The 23995-nt window shown below is 42.3% G+C and overlaps 1 protein-coding gene across 1 annotated transcript in view; it reads left to right on the top strand.

The window, feature by feature from the left end:
• Positions 1–18746, top strand: part of LOC309385555 (oncostatin-M-specific receptor subunit beta-like) — a 54045-nt gene extending 35299 nt beyond the window's left edge. Inside the window, exons 11-19 of the mRNA XM_081940100.1 lie at positions 758–834; positions 2029–2254; positions 5825–6010; positions 7522–7623; positions 9259–9435; positions 11493–11660; positions 12044–12125; positions 14564–14621; positions 17035–18746. Of these exons, the coding sequence (XP_081796226.1) occupies positions 758–834; positions 2029–2254; positions 5825–6010; positions 7522–7623; positions 9259–9435; positions 11493–11660; positions 12044–12125; positions 14564–14621; positions 17035–17442 (1484 nt within the window). The 3' untranslated portion in view covers positions 17443–18746. The remainder of the gene's footprint in view (positions 1–757; positions 835–2028; positions 2255–5824; positions 6011–7521; positions 7624–9258; positions 9436–11492; positions 11661–12043; positions 12126–14563; positions 14622–17034) is intronic.
• Positions 18747–23995: the final 5249 nt, after the last annotated feature.

Consider the following 23995-nt stretch of genomic DNA (forward strand, 5'->3'; position numbering starts at 1 on the left):
TGATATGTTTTTCTCTTTGTGAATAGTTAACTGATCCTAGAATGTAACTAAAAGAATTTTCTACTCACAAATGAGAGGTTCTGTTCTTACCTGCATTCAATCGGATATTTACAGTATTAATACTGTATTGTGAATTTATATCCTCTATTCTTATTTCTAAGGGCTCAGACGCTGTACTGTATATCTCAGCTAAGACGCTGAGCTTGTCGATCAGAAAGGTCGGCAGTTCAGCAGTTCGAATCTCTAGCACCGCATAACGGAGTGAGCTCCCGTTACTTGTCTCAGCTTCTGCCAACCTAGCAGTTCAAAAGTACGTAAAAATGGAAGTAGAAAAATAGGGACCACCTTTGGTGGGAAGGTAACAGTGTTGGGTTCGCCTTCGGCATTTAGTCATGCCGGTCACATGACCACAGAGACGCCTTTCGACAGCGCTGGCTCTTCGGTTTTGAAACGGAGGTGAGCACCGCCCCCTAGAGTCAGGAATGACTAGCACATAATGTGCAAGGGTAACCTTTACCTTTATTCTTATTTCAAGAATAACCATCAGCTCTTTTGCAAAGACAATTAAAGTAAGAAAGAGATGGTTATCAGGATGAAATTTTTGTAAGCGCTATCAAAGAATGCAGGTGTCCATCTTAAGGTGTTTGTGACTTGTGAAAGTGTAGAAGAACCTATTAATATAACAGTGTGTTTATATACTCTTTCCATTTGATCATCAAGACTGCTTCCATCCTGTTTTATGTGCTTTGATTTTCAGCTCCATCAGGATTGCTCGATGTCTGGAGACATATTAACTCAGGCTTGGAGCAACGTAATGTAACTGTATTCTGGAGGGTAAGTCTGGCCATACATATAAAACTGATAGGACGTATAGAAATGTATATAAATGGATATAAATGGATACTCGTCACATTGTTCCTATGCTAAGTACAGAAGGATAACAAGAATTGTAAGAAACAAGCAATCAATAAGATAATAGACTAAAAAAGGACAACAGGCGGTCCATAAATATTGACTTCATCCATCTTGGATTTGGTCATTTATAGCTTTTATACAATGCTTTTTAGAAAGACAAAGAATGGTATCAGCCTTGATTACAGGCAACATTCCGTCATAATGATAAAGGCCTAGTGGTCATAGAAAAAAGTACATACAGGATGGCAAATTATAAGAAAATATTCTGCTTTTCAGAAAAATAAATATGAGAGACAGCAGTAATATTTGTAAAGTAGAATTATATGGGATATTGTACAACAACCTATGCACACTATTGAATGATATTTCTTGGGTTGTGAGATTTTTTCCCCCCGACAGTAAATTCATTGTGTGATAGATTATGCAAAATGAAAGAGCAACATTTTCATCGATCCCTCACCATTAAGGACAGCTACTGAGGGTGTTAAATCTGCTCTATTAAAAGAATATAAGAGAATGATAAGACAGTTTCCTCTGTCATGAAAGCGTCCAACAAAATCATGTATAGTTTACCTACTTGCTTGACATACCCAGAGGTGGGCATCACATCATGTAACAACCGGTTCGCCCAGAATCGAAAATTTGAGTGTGCGCCTTCCGCGTATGTGTGTGTGTCTTCAAACACACAGTGATTATATAGGATGGGATAGCGCCAAGGTAGGCGGGCAGGCCCAGCCACTGGTGGGAACTACCGGTTTGCCCAAACTGGTATGAACTGGCAGCATCACACCTCTGGACGTACCACATAGCTTACCCTGTTATCCACACACAATAAATACAGTAAGTAAATCAGGACCCGTTCAAGGTGCATGAAAGAATAGCATCAAATTCTGCTGTCTTCGTAAACCCAAATCTTGAATACAAGGATGTCTATAAGCCATTGTAGGAGAGATGTAGCTTTATGTTGTATTGTACTGTATGTTGTTGCTCACAAAGTGAGAAAACTGATAACGTCTGTAACGAAAAACAGTTTGAAACTATTCTAGAAAGGTGCATGGATGAGAAATGGTGGGGTGTGTTTTTTTTAAGAGAATTTTTGTTTCCTGCCCATAGGAATCCTCAGATTTTCGTCCTAATGGAAAGATAAAAAAATATCACCTATCCTGGGAAAATTTAGAGGACCCTACAATGCAGCGTCACAGTGACTCAGTTTCTGCCTCACAGAACCACAGAACTTTTTCTCTTGGCAAAAGTTCGTACAAAATCCTTGTGTGGGCACAGAACAGAGCATCTACATCATCTCCCTCTGTGATCATCATCCCAGCAACTGATCAAAAGGGTATGTTCTTTTAAACATGTTACTCCAATGAATCCTCCTTCCCTGAACCAGAAAGCAATGTGAAATATCACAACCCCAGAAGTTTTTTTGTTAATTTCCATGATTACATAGTAAGGTTCTACTCCTATTGTATTAATTACTCATTTATTATTTTTATAAACAACTCAAGGTGACAAATATATCTAATGTGTTAAAATATTGATGACTGGGAGCAGTGACGTGCGGTGACGTTTATGACTGGTGAGGCTGGTGACGTCATCAAACCACGTGGTTGCTCCGATCGCAGGGGCGCAGCCCAAACGGAGAAATTTCTTCAGCTCCAGCCTCAATCAGCGCAGCCGCGGTCCCCTTCATCTTGCCTCAGGAAGGAGGGGAATGGGACCACGTGTGCAGGGGAAGGGGATTGCGGCTCTGCTAATCTGAGGCTGTGCGCTGAGGAGCCGCCTGCACACGTGGTCCCATTCCCCTTGCAAGGATCCCGGGCTCGCCCAATGCAAAAAATGCCTGGGTACCGTGTTTCCCCGAAAATACAACCTGTCCTGCGCTCACTGACCTAGTGTTATCCCGAAAGCGCCAAGTTACAGGAGCCGGGGATGGGGGGAGCGCTCACGTTGCTTGCCGCCTTCGGTATACCGCTAGGTTGGGGAGTGGCGTTCTGTCCGGCCAGAGGGGAGAGTTGCCGGGAAACTCTCCAGCCGGGAAAAGCGCCATTCACTGACCTCAGCAGCCGCCCCGCAAATCCCCTCTCCAGCCGGGAAAAGCGCCATTCACTGACCTGAGCAGCCGCCCCGCAAATCCCCTCTCCAGCCGGGAAAAGCGCCATTCACTGACCTCAGCAGCCGCCCCGCAAATCCCCTCTCCAGCCGGGAAAAGCGCCATTCACTGACCTGAGCAGCCGCCCCGCAAATCCCCTCTCCAGCCGGGAAAAGCGCCATTCACTGACCTCAGCAGCCGCCCCGCAAATCCCCTCTCCAGCCGGGAAAAGCGCCATTCACCAAGCCCTTGCGCAGCTCTCCCAGGCGACCGCTGCTGGCTGCTGCTGCCCGCCGCCGCCCCGCTCCGCTCCGCTCCGTGCATAACTTCCAAACTCCAAAACTTCCAGCATCGGCCGCTCTAGGAGTGCTCTCTATGGTGGGCCGGCTGCTGGACAGAGAGTTTTCCGGACAGTCTTCCAGCAGCCGGCCCACCATAGAGAGCACTCCTAGAGCGGGCGATGCTGGAAGTTTTGGAGTTTGGAAGTTATGCACGGAGCGGAGCAGTGGAGCAGCGGGGCGGCGGGCGGCGGCGGGCAGCAGCAGCCAGCGGCGGTCGCCTGGGAGAGCTGCGCAAGTGCTTGGTGAATGGCGCTTTTCCCGGCTGGAGAGGGGATTTGCCGGGCGGCTGCTCAGGTCAGTGAATGGCGCTTTTCCCGGCTAGAGAGGGGATTTTCCGGGCGGCTGCTCGTGAGCATAGTTACCTCATGGCTGCTTCGCCCCTGAGGCTGTGCCCAGCTCTTCGGGAGCCAGTTCACAAGAGAGCAGCCGCCCGGCAACTCTCCCCTCTGGCCGGACAGAACGCCACTCCCCAACCTAGCGGTATATTGAAGGCGGCAAGCAACGTGAGCGCTCCCCCCACCCCTGGCTCCTGTAACTTGGTGCTTTCGGGATAACGCTAGGTCAGTGAGCACAGGACAGGTTGTATTTTCGGGGAAACATGGTACCTAGGCATTTTTTGCATTGGGCGAGCCTGTGATCCTTGCAAGGGAAATGGGACCACGTGTGCAGGAGGCTCCTCAGCACACAGCCTCAGATTAGCAGAGCCGCGATCCCCTTCCCCTGCACACGTGGTCCCATTCCCCTCCTTCCTGAGGCAAGATGAAGGGGACCGCGGCTGCGCTGATTGAGGCTGGAGCTGAGGAGCCTCCTGCACACGTCCCATTCCCCTTGCAAGGATCCTGGGCTCGCCCGATATAAAAAATGGCGAGATCGCCACACTTGGGGCTGCTGCTGAGATGTCCAGGGAGGCTAAACCAAGCCGCGCGCCTCTCCCAGCCACTTTCACGGCTTCCTGGAGTAATTCTTTTTTATTTTCATGACGAGAGTGGTGAGGCTCCGCCTCCCCTGCCTCCCCTGACTGCACGTCACTGACTGGAAGAGACATGGGAACAAGATCAGCCAATGAATAGACATAGCAACTAAATCAGCCAATGGGAGCTGAAACAGATCTGAGTCTGTGCAGAGAATTGAAATAGAAGCTTAAGCTGTGTACTGCTCTGAAAAGTAAACTAGCAGTCTGTCTGGGCTTGTTTGCTGATATGAAACTAACTGCTTGTGTTTGCTTGTAACTCTCCTGCCTTGTGTTTACTTGGAAGAACCACCTGTTGGTGTTGTACATTTATTCATCTATTCTTGTGTATATAAAAAAGTTAATGAATCCTGCAGTTATCTGTGTGTGCTTCTGGATTTGAATTTATGCAACCAACTCTGACATAATGTTCCTTCTTCCTCTTATTTTCCACATAACAACAACCCTCTGAGGTGGAGAGACTGAAGAGAAAGTGGCTGACCCAAGGTCACTCAGTTGGCTTTCATGGCAAAAACTGGACTTGAACGCAAAGTCTTCTGTTTTCTAGCTTGATACCTTAGCCATTAGACCAAACTGGCTTTCTTATCAAACTCACTGCATTGCAGTGTAAAATGTTTGCGTGGTGCAGTGGCCTAGAGGTGGAGCTCTCGCCTCACAATCAAGAGGCTGTGAGTTCAATTCTGGGTAGAGGCAGATATTTCTCTCTCTGGGCGTACTGAGAATATATCTGCTGAACAAAACTCCACATTGGCGACAGGAAGGGCATCTGGCCATTAAAATACTCTGCTAGTTCCTTTCAGTTGCCCAGACTCCACCCTGCAAGGTGGGGTTGTTAAATGGTGATGATGATGATTGCAGTGTAAAATATTTAGCAAGTTGTTCACGGGTTATATCATGCATTTAAAACATTTGTACACATAGGTTTTCTTTTAAACTATGTATTGTGCATTTCATTTTCCACAAACCCAGAGAAGTTCCAGGGTCTGTGCTACAGAGCTGACAGTATAATCTTATCAAAAAAAAAAAAAACCCAATTAATTTCATAGGATATACTTTCATGTGAGTAGGGATGGGTTTTTCACTGAGATTGAAAAAACACTGAGAGTTACAACATGATTTGTTTAATTGAATTCTTAAAACACACAGGCAAGTAGCACATCGGGAAATGTAAGTGTCTTTTCTCTGCCAGCAGAAAACAAAACAACCGATTTTACTGTTTTATTTATTACATGTGTATCTAGGGCTTGTTTTTGGTCACACTTAATTACAGTTCAAATATTCCCGGCAAACATTTTTTTTCCTGGAATGTCCCCATAACAATGCCTGGATTTCATAGAAAATGAAAATGCACATTCCCAAAGGTTGACAAATATTGTTGGAAGATCAACAGGACATTTTCATTCTTGTATACTCCTCTCCAAAAAGCGGTGTGAAAAAAAGATAAATATTATGAATGACATTTAAAGATTTTGATGCTGATGCCTCATCATTGTTGCATTTTTTAAGATGAAGTGCATTATAGCGAAGAGACCACGGACAAAAATGAAGAACATAAAATTTATATTTCTTGGAATCATCAAAGCAAGTTCAGTCAATACGTTGTTGACTGGTGCAACCAGCCCACAGGTCCCAGGTGTGATTTTCAGTGGAAGAAGTATGGGCAAATCAAGTCCAGTGATCTCATTACATCTGGTGAGAAAAATTACAAGTTTGTTAGTGAATAATTTCAGAGGAGATCATTGTTGTCTGGTTATTAAAGCTACTGTAATGAATTCTTTTTTCAGTCAGGTTGGGGTGATTTTTATGGGCAAATCTGTATAGCTTCCTTGGCTGCAATATAGAAACAGTTAGCCCTTGTTTTCCTCTTGGATATTGTTACTTCTCAGTTACAGTGAGGTTTTCCTACCCAAGAACAAGCCAGGACCAGGGGTGGGATCCAATTCGCCTGAACTGGTAGCTCCGATGATCAGCTGGGAGCGAACCGATTCGTTCCCACGATCAAGTGGGCCCGCCTGCCCGCCCCTACGCTTTATTCACCTATATCTTCTCAGCTCAGTCGCGCAGCAGAGTGGATTGCCATGCCTCAGCTGTTTTCCTCCCCAGCACTAATGCGGAAGGCAAATTGTCTCAAAACTGCACACATGCACAGTGAAGCTGCGAAACGCGCGATCACCGAACCGGTTGTTAAACCGGTAGGATCCCACCACTGGCCAGGACTGACCCATTTCATGAAACCAGTGTAATATTTGCAAGGATACAGATCAATACATCCAATCTTTATTATGGCCGCAGACCAGCATAAGAAGATGCAACACAAAATTAATTTTAATAAAAAGTATAAAACGGGCAAAGTTTAACCAAAAAAAAACTTAATTGTGAAATGTGCAAGGCTATTGTTACTTCCTGCAGCTTGGATCTTCTGATACACAAGTCCACAAATTAGTGTCTCAAATAAGAAAGAGAGAGAGAAGGTGTCCTTTGGAAACTGGATGGCGGGACAACGGTCCAGCCTATCATGTTCATTTCCTTAGGAAGGGCTGTTGCCAAAAAGATCCTTAGTGGAAGATAGACTATTCCCTCAGGACTACATTATGGGCATAAAGCAGGGTTGAAATCCAGCAGGTTCTAACAGGTTCTGGAGAACCGGTAGCAGAAATTTTGAGTAGTTCAGAGAACCGGTAGCGGAAATTTTGAGTAGTTTGGAGAATCAGCAAATGCCACCTCTGGCTGGCCCCAGAGTGGGAAGGGAATGGGGATTTTGCAGTATCCTCCCCCTGCCATGCCCACCAAGCCACACCACACCCACCAAGCTATGGCCACAGAACCAGTAGTAAAAACATTTGAATTTCACCACTGGCATAAAGGTTCTTCTTCCCCACAAGCATTTAAATGGAGACCCCCAGAAGGTTAACAGAAGTACTGTTTTACTTTTTCAGTCTGAATTTACTTTCTATCACTCCAGCTTTTGTAATTAACCACCCCGGCAGCCATTTTGTTCTAGTTTTTCAACTACATGACAACTACATTTGTGGTAAAGCCCATGACACTTGAAAAGGACAATTAAATCAAAGGCTCCATATAGTTCTTACAAGTCAATATTTTCCGACTTTCCCAAACATTCTCACTAGTTTCCACTTGTAATCGTATATTTTATATTCCTAACTCTTTGTTCTTTGCGGTATATTTCTTGAAATGTATTTTAGATGCCTTCAAACCTGGGATAAGATACACTTTTAATGTGTACGGAATACAAGATGATAGAAGTTTTTTATTGGAAAAAAAGGCTAAATATCTCAAAGAAATGGGTAAGTTGTGCTAAAATTGTATATGTTAAATTGGACTATGACTGCAATTTGCTATGAACATGAATAGCCTCTCTGTCAGTGCAGAATTCGCTGTAGTTTTGTTGTACTGTGATCTGCGTTCAGCAGAGATTCGATTTATTCTGTAACTTGTCTCATTGCAAAAATGGAACACTGAAGAGTTGTGGGTAATGTGTTTCCCCTGTGAGAATTCTTGTTTGCTTCCCAGTTCCAGAGCTTCAGCAAACACAGGATTTATTTACAGATTGAACCGTTCTTTAGCTCTTTATTCTCAGTATCAGCCCAGGTTATTATTATTATTATTATTTTGCATAAGGAAAGACAGATGTGCACCATTCTTAAAAATACATTTCAGGGTTCATCTTGACTGTCTATTGTAAATGTTTACAGTGGTTCTATCTGCCCATCTAGACCAGATGGTAGGAATAAGATGAATGTGGATAAAAGTCTTGTTGTTCCTCTTCTTCTTACCAATGGAGTAGCTGGCTGTAAAATGTCAAGGTGCTGATTGGATTTTTTTTTAAAAGGAGTCGTATCATGGATGGCGATGAGGTGCTAACTATGCCTTTTCAGGGGTGGGCTTCAACGATTTTAGCAAGGGGCTCTTTGCCCAGTTGCTGGGTGGGCATGGGCGTAGTGGGCAGAACGTGTTGTAAATCATTATGGGACAGTATTGATTTAGGGCAGTGTTTTTCAAACCTTAACATCTTTGTTGGCTGGGTAATCACATATCTTAAAGCTGCCAAATTTGAAAAACACTGATTGGGTTATTTCCTGCCTGTTTTCTACCTGCTGGGTTGACAGATATCAAAATTCCCCCTGACTCCAAAAGGAAACTCATAATAGGTCTAAATCCCTCTTAGAAGGAAAACATTGAGGTCTCCCAGCCCTTAATATACTTTTGATACAAAGTCGTGAATTCATATTGGAATGCCTTTCTGCTTGTACTGGCAATGCTTCCTTCATTAATGCTGTTTGTAATCTAACAGATCTCTTTGGAGTAATGTTGTCCTTTGCATGATCGTTAGTCCTTAATCAGCTAGGTTCAGAGGTGGGTTAGTGGGGGTTTGCAGGGGTTTGGGAGAACCTCTAGCTAGGAGGCTGTGCAGTTCGGAGAACCCCCAAATCCCACTCCTGGCTGACCCAGCCCACCCCTACTAGGAGTCCCACACGGCCCATTTTGGATGCAAGTAAGTGCAGGGCGTGCATGAAGGCTCGGGGGGCAAAAAACAGGCCTACCGGAAGTTCTGGAAGGCCAGAAATGGGCCAGCCTCCAGAGGGACTCCTGAGTATGGGGAGGCTGTTTTTGCCCTCCCAGAGGCTCGAGGAAAGCCTCCAGAGCCTGGGGAGGGCAAAAACACCCCCCCCCTGTGGTGCAGAAAGCCAACTAACAACGCCTACCCATCAACCGGGCAGAGAACCCCTTTCTAAAAATTTTGAAGCCCACCCTTGGCTAGGTTAACTTAGTTCCATTTTTATTTTCAAGATTTGTGATGGGCAGTTCTCAGAATGGAGTTTTGCATTGAACACAAATGGAAATTTAATCATAATGTAAAGATATAAGGATTAAAACTATAGCAAATACATAGTAAAAGTTGTCCATTTTCTGTTTTCCAGAACCCCCACCCCACAACTTGTCTAATATAGATGCAATCACTGCAAATTCATTAAGAGTCACTTGGGAACAATGTGGTCAAAAGTTCAAGGGTGGTTTTATTAGAGGTTACGTGCTTTACATGAAAATAGATAATCAAAGCTGTTCAGTACAAGGATCCAAACCATTAATACATACAGGTAAGTGGTCCTCTTTCTGCAGAATAATATATCTTTAAGTGAAATGTGAGCTTTATTTAGGAATTGGTAGAGGACAGTCCTTCTAAGCACAAAAGAAAATGATACATAGTTCACAAATCAAGTTTTTTTTCATAAATAAATGAAGGTAAATCCAAGAGAAAAAACAAAGTTGAAAATTCCTAATAGTAGCTCAAGGTCTAAATCAATATTTCTCAACCTCAGGACTTTAAGTTGTGTGGACTTCCGGCTAGAGGATTCTGGGAATTGAAATCCATACCTCTTAAAGTTGCAAAGGTTGAGAAATACTACTTTAGAGAGTTGCAATGGAGGAAAAACTCCAAGCGTATTTTAATTTTGAAATACCCTGCTCTTGGTTTTTTTCTGAATGTCTCCATCTTATTTTATTTATTTATTTATTTATTTATTTATTTATTTCTTAGATTTTTAGACCGCCCCTCTCCCAGAAAGGGACTCGGGGCGGTGTACAGTCAATACTAATAAAATCGGTCATAATAATAAAATACATTTAAGATACATTTGGAAGGGGAGATAGGCTGTACTAAGAAATAAATATATTCTAATCCTAAAAACATCACAATTAAAACCCCAAACCCAATTAAAATAAAATAAATCCCCGGGAGGTAAAACTAAGAAAGTGCCAGACCAGCTGATTGAAATAGGTGATTATGAAGGTTTTTCTCTTCAAGAGAATTGGCTGAATGATACAGACTTTTCTTTATTTTCAACATTACATTTCTTTTTAAAATTAAAATTGTTATTATGCTTTTAATCAGTTGCATTGTTTAACTTCTACTATTAATGCTGCAAGGCTAGACTACAGTGGGAGGTTGGCCATGTGCCAGTTCACATATTGTGCTAAGCCAGTTTTAAAAGTTGGTTCACACATTGTGCTAAAACAGTTTTAAAAGCAATTGAAGAAGTGAATGGCTGGTCCATACTATTAGATTGAAAATGAAGACGTTATTTTTACCAGTTTACAATTTTTTGTATTTTATCAGAATATAAATTATAAAAAGGAGAATAAAAATAATGGGAAACTAGTGGGAGGAACAGAGGAAGAAGAGACAGTGTAGGGTAGGAAGGTAAAAAGAAAAAAAAGGCATTGACTTGCGACTCTTTTTAGCACAGGAGAATAACATTACAGCCTCAACTTTTTACTTTTGCACAGTAACATATACTGTTCCATTTCTATAACAACAAACCTATCTAATCTGAAAAAACAAAATAAATGTTTCATTTTTCCCCAACACAAGCATTAAATAGAGAAGCGATTTCCAAACGAAAATAAAATTAAATATATTCTCTTCTTTGGATAAAACAATTGATTTAACCATCTCTGGTTTTATTTAAATATTTTTCAAGCTGTTCTTGCAAAACTACAAAATCCACCTGTCTCCATCTTAGCTCCCTCTTGTGGTTCAAGTGTAAGGTTCTGTTTTTTTTTAATAAGTCAGTGAATGCTTCCTGGCCATTGAGAATTCACAAAGTCAAACACAACCTTGATGAAATCGTGTTTTACACCCCTGGGTTAGAGCTAAAAAAAATGATGCACAAAATGTAGCCTCTAGCTTTAGCATTTTGGAAAAGGGGTAATTCCGAAAGGAGTTTCAATGCTTGTTTATCTGTACTGCTGGAAAACGGAACCAAAAAGCAGGAATTGAGAGGTGTATATTTACAGTCTGGTTCATTCGTGGTTAAACCAGAATCCTTAATACTTCCTGCTTTTCTATGACCCGCACACCTTGCATTATTGATCAGGTCGTACTCATAATGTTGACTGTTGGGCCACATTTGAGCCTTCCGCCATCAAATAATGAAATGTTGTGAACCTACATAAAAGAGAACAACATTGAAAAATACTTGATGATGCTTGATTATGAAAAGCAGGAGTTAGGTTTTTAAGAGTGATTGTGAAGTAGCAGTGAAGGTGATGCTAGGATGTTCTTAAGAGCCTTTCATCTTACAATGAAATCAATATTTGCAGAGAGCAAGTGAGATGTTTTTGGTTGTGGTCTAAACTTTCTTCTTGAATGCAGGTAATCTGATGATATGCAGTTACAAAATTGAAGACCCAAACCAAACTGAATTCATAGTGAGACATTTGAAACCCAATACAAAGTACTTATTGGCACTTCAAGCGTATGCTGTCAATCCTAATTATACTGACAATCTTAGTTTTCAGGCAGTGCTTACTGCAAATGATGGTAAGTCCTGCTCATTTGTATTTATTTACTATGGGTACAAACATGCAACTTCTTTTGAATTTTGGCAGCTTGTGTGTTTGGACCAATGTCGTTTATTTATTTTGAATATACTATTTTGCATTTCACTAGCCAAAAAAGTTAATACAATCCTGGGTTGTATAAACAGAGGCATAGAATCAAGATCACATGAAGTATTAGTGCTGCTTTACAAAAACCTAGTAAAACCACACCTGGAATAATGCAACTATTTTCTATTTTCCTGAAAATTAATTGAAAATTTTTTTTTTTACCCTTTAAGCTTAGCCTCACAAATCTGTCTTATTGTGTTGAAAAATTACAATTAAACATTTAAATAGAAATGTACCTGATTTTCTTTCCAACAGAAAAATGGCTTTTCAATCTACTTTACCTACTACTGATTATCCCATTAATACTGATGTGTATGTGTTCCAGGAAAAATAATCGGTAAGTGCACAGCAACCAAAATATCACTGTAATAGATTAACAGACAGCGGACACTTGAACTTGAACATTGGGCACTATCTAATAAAATGAAATTCAATGGTGAAAAGAGTAAGGTTCTACATTTAGGCAAGAAAAACGAAATGCACAGGTACAGTATAGGTGGTACTCTGCTCAACAGTAGTAACTGTGAAAGGGATCTTGGAGTCCTAGTGGGCAACCATTTAAATATGAGCCAGCAGTGTGCAGCAGCTACCAAAAAAGCCAACACAGTTCTAGGCTGCAGAAACAGAGATCATGTGAAGTGTTAATACCACTTTATAATGCTTTGGCAAGGCCACACTTGGAATACTGCATTGAGTTTGGGCCCCATTATGTAAAAAAGATGTGGAGACTCTAGAAAGAGTGCAGAGAAGAGCAACAAAGATGATTAGGGGACTGGAGACTAAAACATATGAAGAACGGTAGCAGGAACTAGGTGTGTCTAGTTTAATGAAAAGAAGGACTAGGGGTGACATGATTCAGCAGTGTTCCAATATCTCAGGGGTTGCCACAAAGAAGAGGGAGTCAAACTATTTTCCAAGACACTTGAGGGTAGAACAAGAAGAAATGGGTGGAAACTAATCAAGGAGAGAAGCAACTTAGAACTTAAGAGAAATTTCCTGACAGTTAGAACCATTAATCAGTGGAACAGCTTGCCTCCAGAAGTTGTGAATGCCCCAACACTGGAAGTCTTTAAGAAGATGTTGGATAGCCATTTGTCTGAAACGGTATAGGGTTTCCTGCCTAGGCAGGGGGTTGGACTAGAAGACCTCCAAGGTCCCTTCCAACTCTGCTACTGTATTGTATCTCAGACATAAACTTAACAAGCAGTAGAGAGAAGGCAGAGCTGCTTAATTCATTTTTTGCATCAGTCTTCATGCAAAAAGAAACTATAGCCCAACCTCTCAAAAATCTAACCGTAAAAGACAGATTAGATATAAAATTAAAATAAGCAAGAAAATGGTAAGAGAAAAAAAAGGATTTGTGAACATCTAGAAACAAATAAAGTTTTAACTAGAAGGCAGCGTAGATTTGTTAAAAGAGATCTTGCCAAACCAATCTTAATTCATTATTTGACAAAGTGACTAAATTAGTAAACGATAGCAAAATGCTGTGGACATATTTAGATTTCAGTAAGGCTTTTGACAAAATAGATTACCAACTACTTCTTGGCAAGCTAGAAAAATGTTGGATAGACAGCATCACCACCAAATGGCTTTGTAGCGGGCTGACAAACATATTCAACAATTAGTCCTTAATGGTACAGCATCTATAAAGAGGGAAGTAAGCTGTGGTTTATCACAAAGTTCCGTCTTAGGCCAACTACTCTTCAATATCTTAATAAATGACTTAGATAAGGGGATAGGAGGGGAAATCATCAAATTTGCAGATGACACTAAGCTGGCAGGAATAGCCAATGTCCCAGAAGACAAGCTCAGGATCCAAAAACATATTGACAGACTTGAACAATGGGCCCTATCAGCATGAAATTTAATGTGGAAAAAAAACAAGTTTTATACTTAGGCAGGAAAAATCAAAGACACAAGTACAAGATTAGGCTAAACCTGGCTCAAAATCAGGAACTATGAGAGGGGCCTAGTGAACAATTATTTAAATATGAGCCAGCAGTGTGCGACAGCAGCCAAAAAAGCTAATGCAATCCTTGGTTGTTTAAACAGAGGCATAGAATCAAAATCACGTGAAGTATTAGTACCGCTTTATAAATCCTTAGTAAGACCACACCTGGAATACACCAGTTTTGGTCACCATGTTATAAAAAAAGATGAGACTTACAAAAAGTGCAGAGAAAAGCCACTGAGATAATTAAAGGCCTGGAGACTAAAACATGAAGAACAGTGGTAGGATTTGGGTATGGCTAGTTTACAGAAAAGAAGGACTAGGGATGACCTGACAGTATTCCAGTATTTGAGGGGCTGCCACAAAGAAGAGGGGATCAATTTATTTTCCAAAGCACCTGAGGGCAGGACAAGAAACAATGGACGGAAACTTATCAAGGAGAGAAGCAACCTGAAATTAAGGAGAAACATCTTAACAATAAAAACAATCGAACAGTGGAACAGCTTGCCTTCAGAGGTTGCGAGTGCTTCATCACTGGAAATGTTTAACTGAACAGCCACTTGTTTGAAATGGTATAGGGTTGAGAAGGGGGATGGACTAGAAGATCTCCAAGGTCTCTTCCAGCTCTATTCTGACAAGCATCTTTGTCAAATTAGGCGATTGTGCAGACAGTTTTAAGTATTCAGTTGTCCTTGACATTTTTAAATGTGGGAACTGAGTCTTAAGTACCTATGTTTAAATTGAGTTTTGTTTATAAAAATGGGTTTCCCCTCTTTACGAAGAAAAAAGGTAATAACCCCATCTCTCTTTCCGCCCCCCAGCGTAAAGAATTGTTTGTATCCTGTAATACCCCAACCTAAAGTGACTCCATTTTTGAAGGTAAGGTTATATCATTAAGAAATTCCATTTAATCCCCTTTCTCAATCTGGTGCCCTCAAGATGTGCTGATAATGCAACTTCTGGAGTTCATATCGAGGATGCGGGAGTTGAGATTCATGGACGTTACACTCATCTAATAGGTATTGACAGCCAAGGGAGGGCAAAAACAGCATCACACTCTTGCAATACGAAGTACATCTCTTCTGCATTTAGTTGTGATGTTGCATAGATGCACGTAAAGGGCAGAGCTTGTACCCTGATGGTGCAATGCTACGTTCCTCATTTTTACAACAGTAGTAGACACCTTGGAACATTAGGATAAAAAGCAACCTATTTTGTATAGCTTTTGGAAAAACAAATCTCTGTACTGCCCTAAACATTTTGGAGATAGCGTATGAGAACAGATTAAAAGAATTGGGGGGGGGGGGAAAGAGCCCACATTTCAGGCCCGCATTGAGGAGCATCTACTATACATTCAGAGTTTTTAATTTACTTGGACTTCAGTAAGGCTTTTGATAAGGTAGACCATAACCTACTACTAGATAAAGTAGAAGAATGTGGGTTAGACAGCATCACCACCAGATGGATTCGTAACTGGCTGACCAACCGCGCTCAACGTGTAGTCCTCAATGGAACTGCATCTACATGGAGGGAGGTATATAGTAGAGTACCCCAAGGCTCTGTTTTGGGCCCAGTACTCTTCAACATCTTCATCAATGATTTGGATGAGGGAATAAATGGGGAACTCATCAAACTTGCAGATGACACCAAGCTGGCAGGAATAGCCAACACTCCAGAAGATAGGCTTAAGATACAGAAGGCTCTTGACAAACTTGAACATTGGGCACTATCTAATAAAATGAAATTCAATGGTGAAAAGAGTAAGGTTCTACATTTAGGCAACAAAAACAGAATGCACAGGGACAGTATAGATGATACCTTGCTCAGTAGTAGTAACTGTGAAAGGGATCTTGGAGTCCTAGTGGACAACCATTTAAATAGGAGCCAGCCGTGTGCAGCAGCTGCCAAAAAAGCCAACACAGTTCTAGGCTGCATAAATAGAGGGATAAAATCAAGATCACGTGAAGTGTTAATACCACTTTACAATGCCTTGGTAAGGCCACACTTGGAATACTGCATTCAGTTCTGGTCGCCACGATGTAAAAAAGATGTGGAGACTCTAGAAAGAGTGCAGAGAAGAGCAACAGAGATGATTAGGGGACTGGAGACTAAAACATATGAAGAACGGTTGCAGGAACTGGGCATGTTTAGCTTAAGAGAAAGAAGGACTAGGGGAGACATGATAGCAGTGTTCCAATATCTCAGGGGTTGCCACAAAGAAGAGGGAGTCAAACTATTCTCCAAGGCACCTGAGGGTAGAACAAGAAGCAATGGGTGGAAACTAATCAAGGAGTGAAGCAACTTAGAACTGAAGAGAAATTTCCTGACAGTTAGAACCATTAATCAGTGGAACAGCTTGCCTCCAGAAGTTGTGAATGCCCCAACACTGGAAGTCTTTAAGAAGATGTTGGATAGCCATCTGTCTGAAATCGTGTAGGGTTTTCTGCCTAGGCAGGGGGTTGGACTAGAAGACCTCCAAGGTCCCTTCCAACTCTGCTATTGTATTGTATTGTATTTATATTTTGTTGGGGGAGTCAGTGTTTCACTTCTGAGTGCATTCTTTAGATAAATAGATATTTTTGCCAAAAAAAAATCCCCCACGTTATTAGCTATGATAAATGAATGGCTAATTGATATACACAGATTTAAAAGTAATGCTTGATAGTTACCTCAATAGCCATGTCAGGAAAAGTGATTTGGAATTGGCGGTAAAATGTTCCTACACAGTATTCTCTATAAATATGTAGGATTCATACTGTAAATTTGTAGTAGTTCACTACAAAAATGATGATGATGGTGGTTATGTATTGGGATAATAAGTGCCGGGAAAGAATTAACCAATCTGAGTTAGAAAAAAAAAGCCCTGTGGGCTTCATCTATATTTTCAGTTCAGTTCAATGTGCTAACATGTCCTCTTTCTTCCTGATTCCAATCTTGATAAACAAACAAACAAACAAAAACCCCAAGAGATTCTATCTCCTTCTAAATAAGATTCTATTATTACGCTATGAATGGACCAGACTTCTGTCCTTGAATGGAGGGTGGGAGTATATTCTGATATTTGAATATCTCTTTTTCACTCTGCATTCTGTCTACTCTTTATGTCAGGGGTGTCCAAAGTTGGCAACTTTAAGACTTGTGGACTTCAACTCCCAGAATTCCCCAGCCAGCAGAGCTGGCTGGGGAATTCTGGGAGTTGAAGTCCACAAGTCTTAAAGTTGCCAACTTTGGACACCCCTGCTTTATGTGCATTTTTAATTCAGTTTTTAATTCAGTTGTTTTTCACACGCAGATGAGCCTTGGAATAACAGAAGTAAATGATATGATTCCAAACCAATTAGACATGCTGGAGAAGCCAAAGGAATTCAGTCCCAAACAATCTACTTTGGGAGTACTATTAGAAAATATGACATACTCTCAATCCACCTATTACCCAGAAATACAGATAGACGAGAGAACAAACCAGAAATTCAACTCAGCTGTCACATCCTACAAACCTCTCCAAGACTTTGGTTTTCCAAGCAGCCCCAACCCCTGCACCCCAGAATCCCCCCTCTATTCAAAAAACAATTGGAATTACCTCTACAACACGGAAGTGCCTCCCTCTATGATCCAAGGAACTGATTCTTCTTGTTCTGTATATTGGCTGGATTACAGACCTCAGAGCAGCACAACTTCAGGAAGAAATTCAGACTATTAGATTAATAGCCATATCAGTTATTACCGGTATATTCATTTCAGTTCACTAGGTAAAGGTAAAGGTTCCCCTTGCACATATGTGCTAGTCGTTACCGACTCTAGGGGGAGGTGCTCATCTCCGTTTCAAAGCCAAAGAGCCATGGCTGTCCGAAGATGTCACTGTGGTCATGTGGCCGGCATGACTAAACGCCAAAGGCACACAGAACGCTGTTACCTTCCCACCAAAGGTGGTCCCTATTTTTCTACTTGCATTTTTACATGCTTTCGAACTGCCAGGTTGGCAGAAGCTGGGACAAGTAACGGGAGCTCACTCCACTATGTGGCACTAGGGATTCGAACTGCCAAATTGCCGACCTTTCTACCGACGTCTCTTAGCTACTGAGCCACCGCATCCCTCTAAGTACACTGTGAGCAGCTTCTAAATAAACAGGATACGTGTTTGCTGGGCATTATAATAGCTGAACGTCGGAAAATTCCGGAGAGGAAAAGATGGGACTGTCTTTGGTATTCACTGAAGGATCAAGCTATTCTAGACTTGGACATGACATGCAGTAATTAGGGGACTGCGTAGTTGAAGAAACCTCTCTCTCTCATGAATGTGAAGCAAGATGTATAGGATTGCATCATTTCCTGATGAACCACTTGACTTTAAATGATTTCTTGTCTGCAGTGTTTTATTAAATAGCCATTCTGTTTCTCTACCGCTTAATGGAAGTGGTTTGCTGTTGTTTTCTTCTGGAAATTTTTAAACTTGTCTGTCTGCTCTGTACCCCTGGTATGTTCTTTTCACCTCCCACTGAGCTACTGTTTTACTCGTCGGAGGAGAAACCAGGAACAGCCAAGTAGATGGTGCAAAAAATGTGTTTCTTATTTTTCTTTTTAAAATGTGTTCCTTTGGAGCCCATGGAAGGGCAAATGACAAAAAATGTGTGATCGCCCCCAAGGCTACTTCCATCCGATGTTGGGACCAAGTATAAAACTGCAGCAATTGTGTAATGGAGTCATTATGTGTTGTTATTTTGGTGTAATGGTTTTCTGGGGATACCAAGCAATCCATTACATTTTTCCTTATTTCCCCATTTTGGGGAAATGCACACCTAATTTAATAATTGTGTAGTTATAGAACTGATTTGTAAGAAGTATATGTAAACATCGGAGGTTGTAATTGTATTTGTATTTTATTGTGTTGGAAAAAGTTGGAAGTCAACTTTTTTCTTTGTGTGTTTTTTTTTAGCCTGCACTCCCTTCCCTCTTTTTAATCTTTATTTTTGTTGTATTTTATGCTATAATAAACCTTAATAAAACTTTGAAGAAAAACAGAAGTGTGAATATCTAGGGTAGCAGTATCAGCAGTTAGTGGCTGCCCAGAGATACATCTGGCATCTGCAAAGCAGGATGTGCTGGAGGGTAGGGGGCAGAGGTGGTATTCTACCAGTTTGGACTGGTTCACCCAGAACGGTAGCGGAAATCACGGGTGGCCCCACCTACCCTGCTCTATGGCATCCCATCTGGGCCCTTTTTTAGCCAAAAGTGCATGCGTGGAAGGCTGTATGCATGCTTGCACTCACATTTGGAAACCAGTAGGGAAGGTAAGTGAATACAGCCCCTGGTAGGGGACAAGGAAGACCGGGGAGTGGAAATAGACTGACAATGGAACTGAGCAACTGAGTTCTATGGCTGCCATGAGGTCAACCGTACCTGACAATGGCCTTCCTGCCTAAGACTCACTGGAATTGTCTGCCAGTTTCTGGAGGGCACTTATTGCCTGATGCATCTTTACTGGCAGAGGACTTAGGCTCCAATTGCAGTGGGAGGGGATGAATTGGCATGCTATGTCAGGATTGCAGACAACCAAGGTGGGTGGAATGCCTGAGTCCCTTCTAGGTGAGAATCACCCAGATTCCTCTCTGCCCTCCCATGACTGGAGATTAGGTGCCTGATCATTTGCCCCTGGAGTGTTGTGGAGGAAAACATGTAATATCACTGCTCAGTTCTCGTGTCCTGGTGAGCTTCTGCTTACAAGCAAGAGGGTTCGCAGGGGTTCGGGAGAACCTCTAGCTAAGATTTTGTGCATTTCCCAGGATCCCCAAATCCCACTCTAGGCTGGCCCCGCATACCCGACCTTCCCAGGTGGCCTATAAGTGCAGGGCACACGAAAAATGAACCTATTGAACCAGTTTCTGGCCTCCAGAGAACCTCTGGAACCTGAGGAGGCTGTTTTTGCCCTCCCAGAGGCTCGAGGAAAGCCTCCGGAGCCCAGGGAGGACAAAAATGTCCCTCCCACCATAGTGCAGGCAATCAACTAGGCCACGGCCACCATGGCCCACGCAGCAACCAGGCAGAGAACCCCTTGTTAAAAATTTTGAAGCCCATCCCTGGTTATAAGGCAAGATGCTGATGGCCACATCTAAAATCTTACATGGCGCAGGGCCAGGTTATTGATGAGAGTATTTCTGCTAGTCCCATCAGAGCCTGTTCAAGGTCCCTTCTATTAAAGGATGCCATCTTGCATGAACCAGGAGAGATGCATATTCTGTGTTAGTGCCTGCCCTGTGGAAGAACATTTTCCCCAAAACTGTTTGCCTTCTATAAGATGTCAAAGACCTCAATTTTAAACTTGGTGGTTAACTGCTTGTAATATATTTGTGTGTAAAGTGGAGGAGATGTATTTGTGTCTTTGATGCACGCTGTCCTGATGATACTGCGATTGCTTTCAATTATTCCGGACTGCTTTTTTTTTTTTTTAAATTGTTGTTACCTGCTCAGAATCACAGTAGCAGGATGGACACAGATAAGTTGTTAAAATAAACCATCATTTACCTACCTTCCTCAATTTTCTTGAAGAAAGTAAAGCCTAAAGGAAGGCATCTCTCCCCTCCAAAACAGACTATATGGCTAAAGTAGTTTCATAGTCAATAACAACCAAGAGCAATTCTACGTACTGATTATCACACATAAAGCCCCTCATGGTACAAATCCACATGATTGTGGGATCATGTATCTCCCAATTATTTCTCCTTATCTTACTGGATTTGACAGAGGAGATATGATTTTGGGTTTCCTTATGAAGCAGCTGTCAACTCTGAAGAGAACCTGGCTTAAGCCATCTTTTGCTGCCTCATAGTTGCCACTAACCCTGAGAGGGGGAAGGGAGGGGGAGAAGTAGATAGACTGGCTAACAGTCAAAACAAAACATTTTCTCGTGGGAACCAAGGTCATCTCAAAAGGTGGCAGTTGAAGGAGGAGAGAAGTGACCAAGCAGCCTGCCAGCTACTTCCATTGGACAATGTGACTGGTGGCATCTGGAAGGCGGAACATTTGCTCTTTTAATTAGGGGAAAACTGTGGGAACTTTTAGAGTTGGTTTTCACAGGCTGAGCCAATATGATGTATCCAACAAATATGTTCTTTAAGGAATCGACTTGCCTCGGAGTTCTGCTTTTGGCAGACGTGTTGCTCGGAATGCTGACAGCAGCAACATCTAATGGGAATTCAGAGACATTTGGCTCTGTGCGCACATGCTTCGTGGAAAATTCCCCCAAAAGTCTACAATGTTGAACTGGTAGATTTACTACTTCTGCAATTTAAGATATTCTCTTTCTAGAAAGAATTGTTCTTTCCTAATTTCCCTGGAGTTGTGTTTTCAACCAACTACTAATGCTGATGGAGGCAATTTCAAGTGGAGACTATTGACAAGCCTCACTCAGACTCATCTTTTCTAGGAAACCTTCAGGATACCATCTTGTAGAATATCTATGGAGATTCTCAGTCATCCAGGTCATGATTTCCTCAAAAGTGTTTTTCCCCCCTCACATGGCAACTGTCCTTCCTTGATTTTTCTTGAATATTTTTCTTGAAGACTTCTCTTCCAAGAAGCTTCTTCAAGTTCTGAAGAAGTTCTAATTTGAATTTCTTGGATGAGGAGTGAAACATTTTCAAGAAAAATCAAGGAAGTCCAGTTGCTGTTTGAAAACTGTCATTTTGGACATCTTCTAGGATAGCAAACTGTAACCGATGGATACATGATGTGCCATCAAGTTGTGGTCAGTTCCTACCAATCGTATTAATAGATTTTCTCCACATATAATATAGTATATAGCCGTGATGGCGAACCTATGGCACGTGGAGCCATTTGTCAGGGCACGCAAGGTGCTCCCCTGTGAGCTGGCCAGCGCACATGTGCGTGCTGGCCAGCTGAGTTCAGCTTTTTAAAAGCCATTTTTCGCCCTCCCCAGGCTCCAGAGGCTTTATAGGAGCCTGGGGAGGGCGAAAAGAGCCTCCCCCGCCCCCCTGTAGGCCCTCCGGAGGCTTCAGGGACTGTCCGGAGGCTTCAGGGACCGTCCGGAGGCTTCCCTGATGCCTTCGGAGCGCTTAAAACCACCCTCCGAGCAAACCGGAAGTGACTTCCAGGTTGCTCGGAAGGTGGTTTTCAGCGTTCCGAAGGCTTCAGGGAAGCCTCCGGACAGTCCCTGGAGCCTCCGGAGGGCCTCTGCGGGGGGGAGGCTCTTTTCGCCCTCCCCAGGCTCCTATAAAGCCTCTGGAGCCTGGGGAGGGTGAAAAAAGCATGTAAGAATGGGGGGGAGCGTTGTGCGCGCATGCGCACTGGGGGGGGTCGCACATTGCATTTTGGGTGCAGCACGCCCGCACACAACCCCCCTGCGTTCCCCCCACTTGTGGCACGCGAGCCAAAAAAGGTTCGCCATCGCTGGTATATAGTATAGCCTTTATTGTCATTGTACAAAATAAATACAATGAAATTGGTTTTTTTTTTTGGTCCAATTCATGGCAACAAATACAAACAACATAAATAGTGTAAAGAATAATCCCAATTTAAATAATTAGGGGAAAAGAAAAAAAAGAATAAGAAAGAACAAGAAAAACTAGACATATGTGTGTGTGGAGTGATTGTGGTTGTGTTTAAGAGTCTGACAGCCCAAAGATAGAAACCATTTTTAAACCTATTTGTTCCTTTGGCTATGCTTTGATGTCTTCTGCCCGATGGTAGAAGTGCGAAGAGACACTGACCAGGGTGTGATTAATAGATTTAATATTAATAGATTTTCTCCACATAGATCAGTCCCTAACCTGGTTGTTCATCTCGTCCAACAGTGCATCCCATTTACAAGAAACAATATAACAACCTACCTGAAGGAAATTAGCATATAAAGAATCAGCAAAGCATTGAGGATTGCTGTGTGAGTGTAACACAAAACAGAACTCCTAGCTGCATTCCTCAATGGTCCTGATTGCTGGCTTAATTTCTGGATTTGCTTGCAACAGGGTCTTCCTCTGCCTTTTGTATCCATGAAGCTGACCAAGAGCTTTGATGTATATCATCTTAATTCCCATGTATCATTTTGATTGGCACTAGTTAAGCCAGTACTACCCAATTGTTTGGTTGCAAGTAAGACTCCACCAAGGAAAGGGTGAGAGCTGATGGGCTTATTCTCTCGTCTACTAGCTGAAGTTTGAACATGTGGCATAAGCTATTTTTCACATCCCATCTGTGATATTGCTCTTATCGCTTGCCAAGCCCACGGTTAAAGTTGTCTTTAGTTGTTCCAGCTTTCGTCTCCCCCGCCCCCCCCCCCCCCGGTGGCCTAGTGTTTGCAGCAGGCATGATCTAAAATGCTTCCTTGGTCATCTGGATTTGGACGTGATCTTGAGTCCTTGATCTTGGGTCCTTGGTGCTCTCTGGGCTTATTTGTTTTCTTGCAGACGTTTCATTAAACTAGTTAACATCATCAGTGCTAGTATGGAGTGCTGTTTGCTGTCACTTCATATTCTGATGACTTGTCTGTCTGTGTGGTTGGGAGCAGTTTTAGAGATTCTTTGGTAAACAACCCCTTTGGTTGGGCTGTTTACTGATGGCACTTTGACAGTTTCTTGATTGGGATAGCAATAGCAGTAGCACTTAGACTTATATCCTGCTTTACAGTGTTTTACCATCCTCTCTAAGCCGGTTTACAGAGTCAGCATATTACCCCCAACAATCTGGGTTCTCATTTTACCCACCTCGGAAGGATGGGAGGCATTTCACCCATCCCAGAAGGTGCTAAGGAAGTCATGGCTGAAGATTTTAGGCTGGCATCCTTCACAGCTGATCAAAGACTCCCGAACTGCACAATATTGACTCACTGGCAGTTCCTAGTGGAAAATTTCTCTGGGGTTCAGGATTTCAAATGAACCAGATGGCTCCAATGAAAGCAGCTCATTGGGCAGCGCAACAATTAAGTCAATATTGTCACTTTTCACCAGCAGGGACAATTCCAGTTGGGTGCAACATTGAGTTCAATGGACAGAAAGCAAGAGGAGAGAAAAAATGGCATTGGGAACCAACACTTATTGAGTTGCCTAATCCAACGCCTATTTATTAGGGTCCCTGGCCATAGATACCATTTAGTTGGAGGATGAAACAGTTCAGGGGAAAAAGAAAGGTTATTTCAAACATTCGGAGAAACGGAGAAAAGGGAAATGCTAAACTGCGCGGGAGAGAGAGAGAAACGCCAAGATCTTCACTTAGAAGCGAGAACCTGCAGCATAAAGGCTTTTTCT

This window comes from Natrix helvetica (genome assembly GCF_964273705.1).
Source record: "Natrix helvetica genome assembly, chromosome: 2".
In the NCBI taxonomy this organism is placed as follows: Eukaryota; Metazoa; Chordata; class Lepidosauria; order Squamata; family Natricidae; genus Natrix; species Natrix helvetica.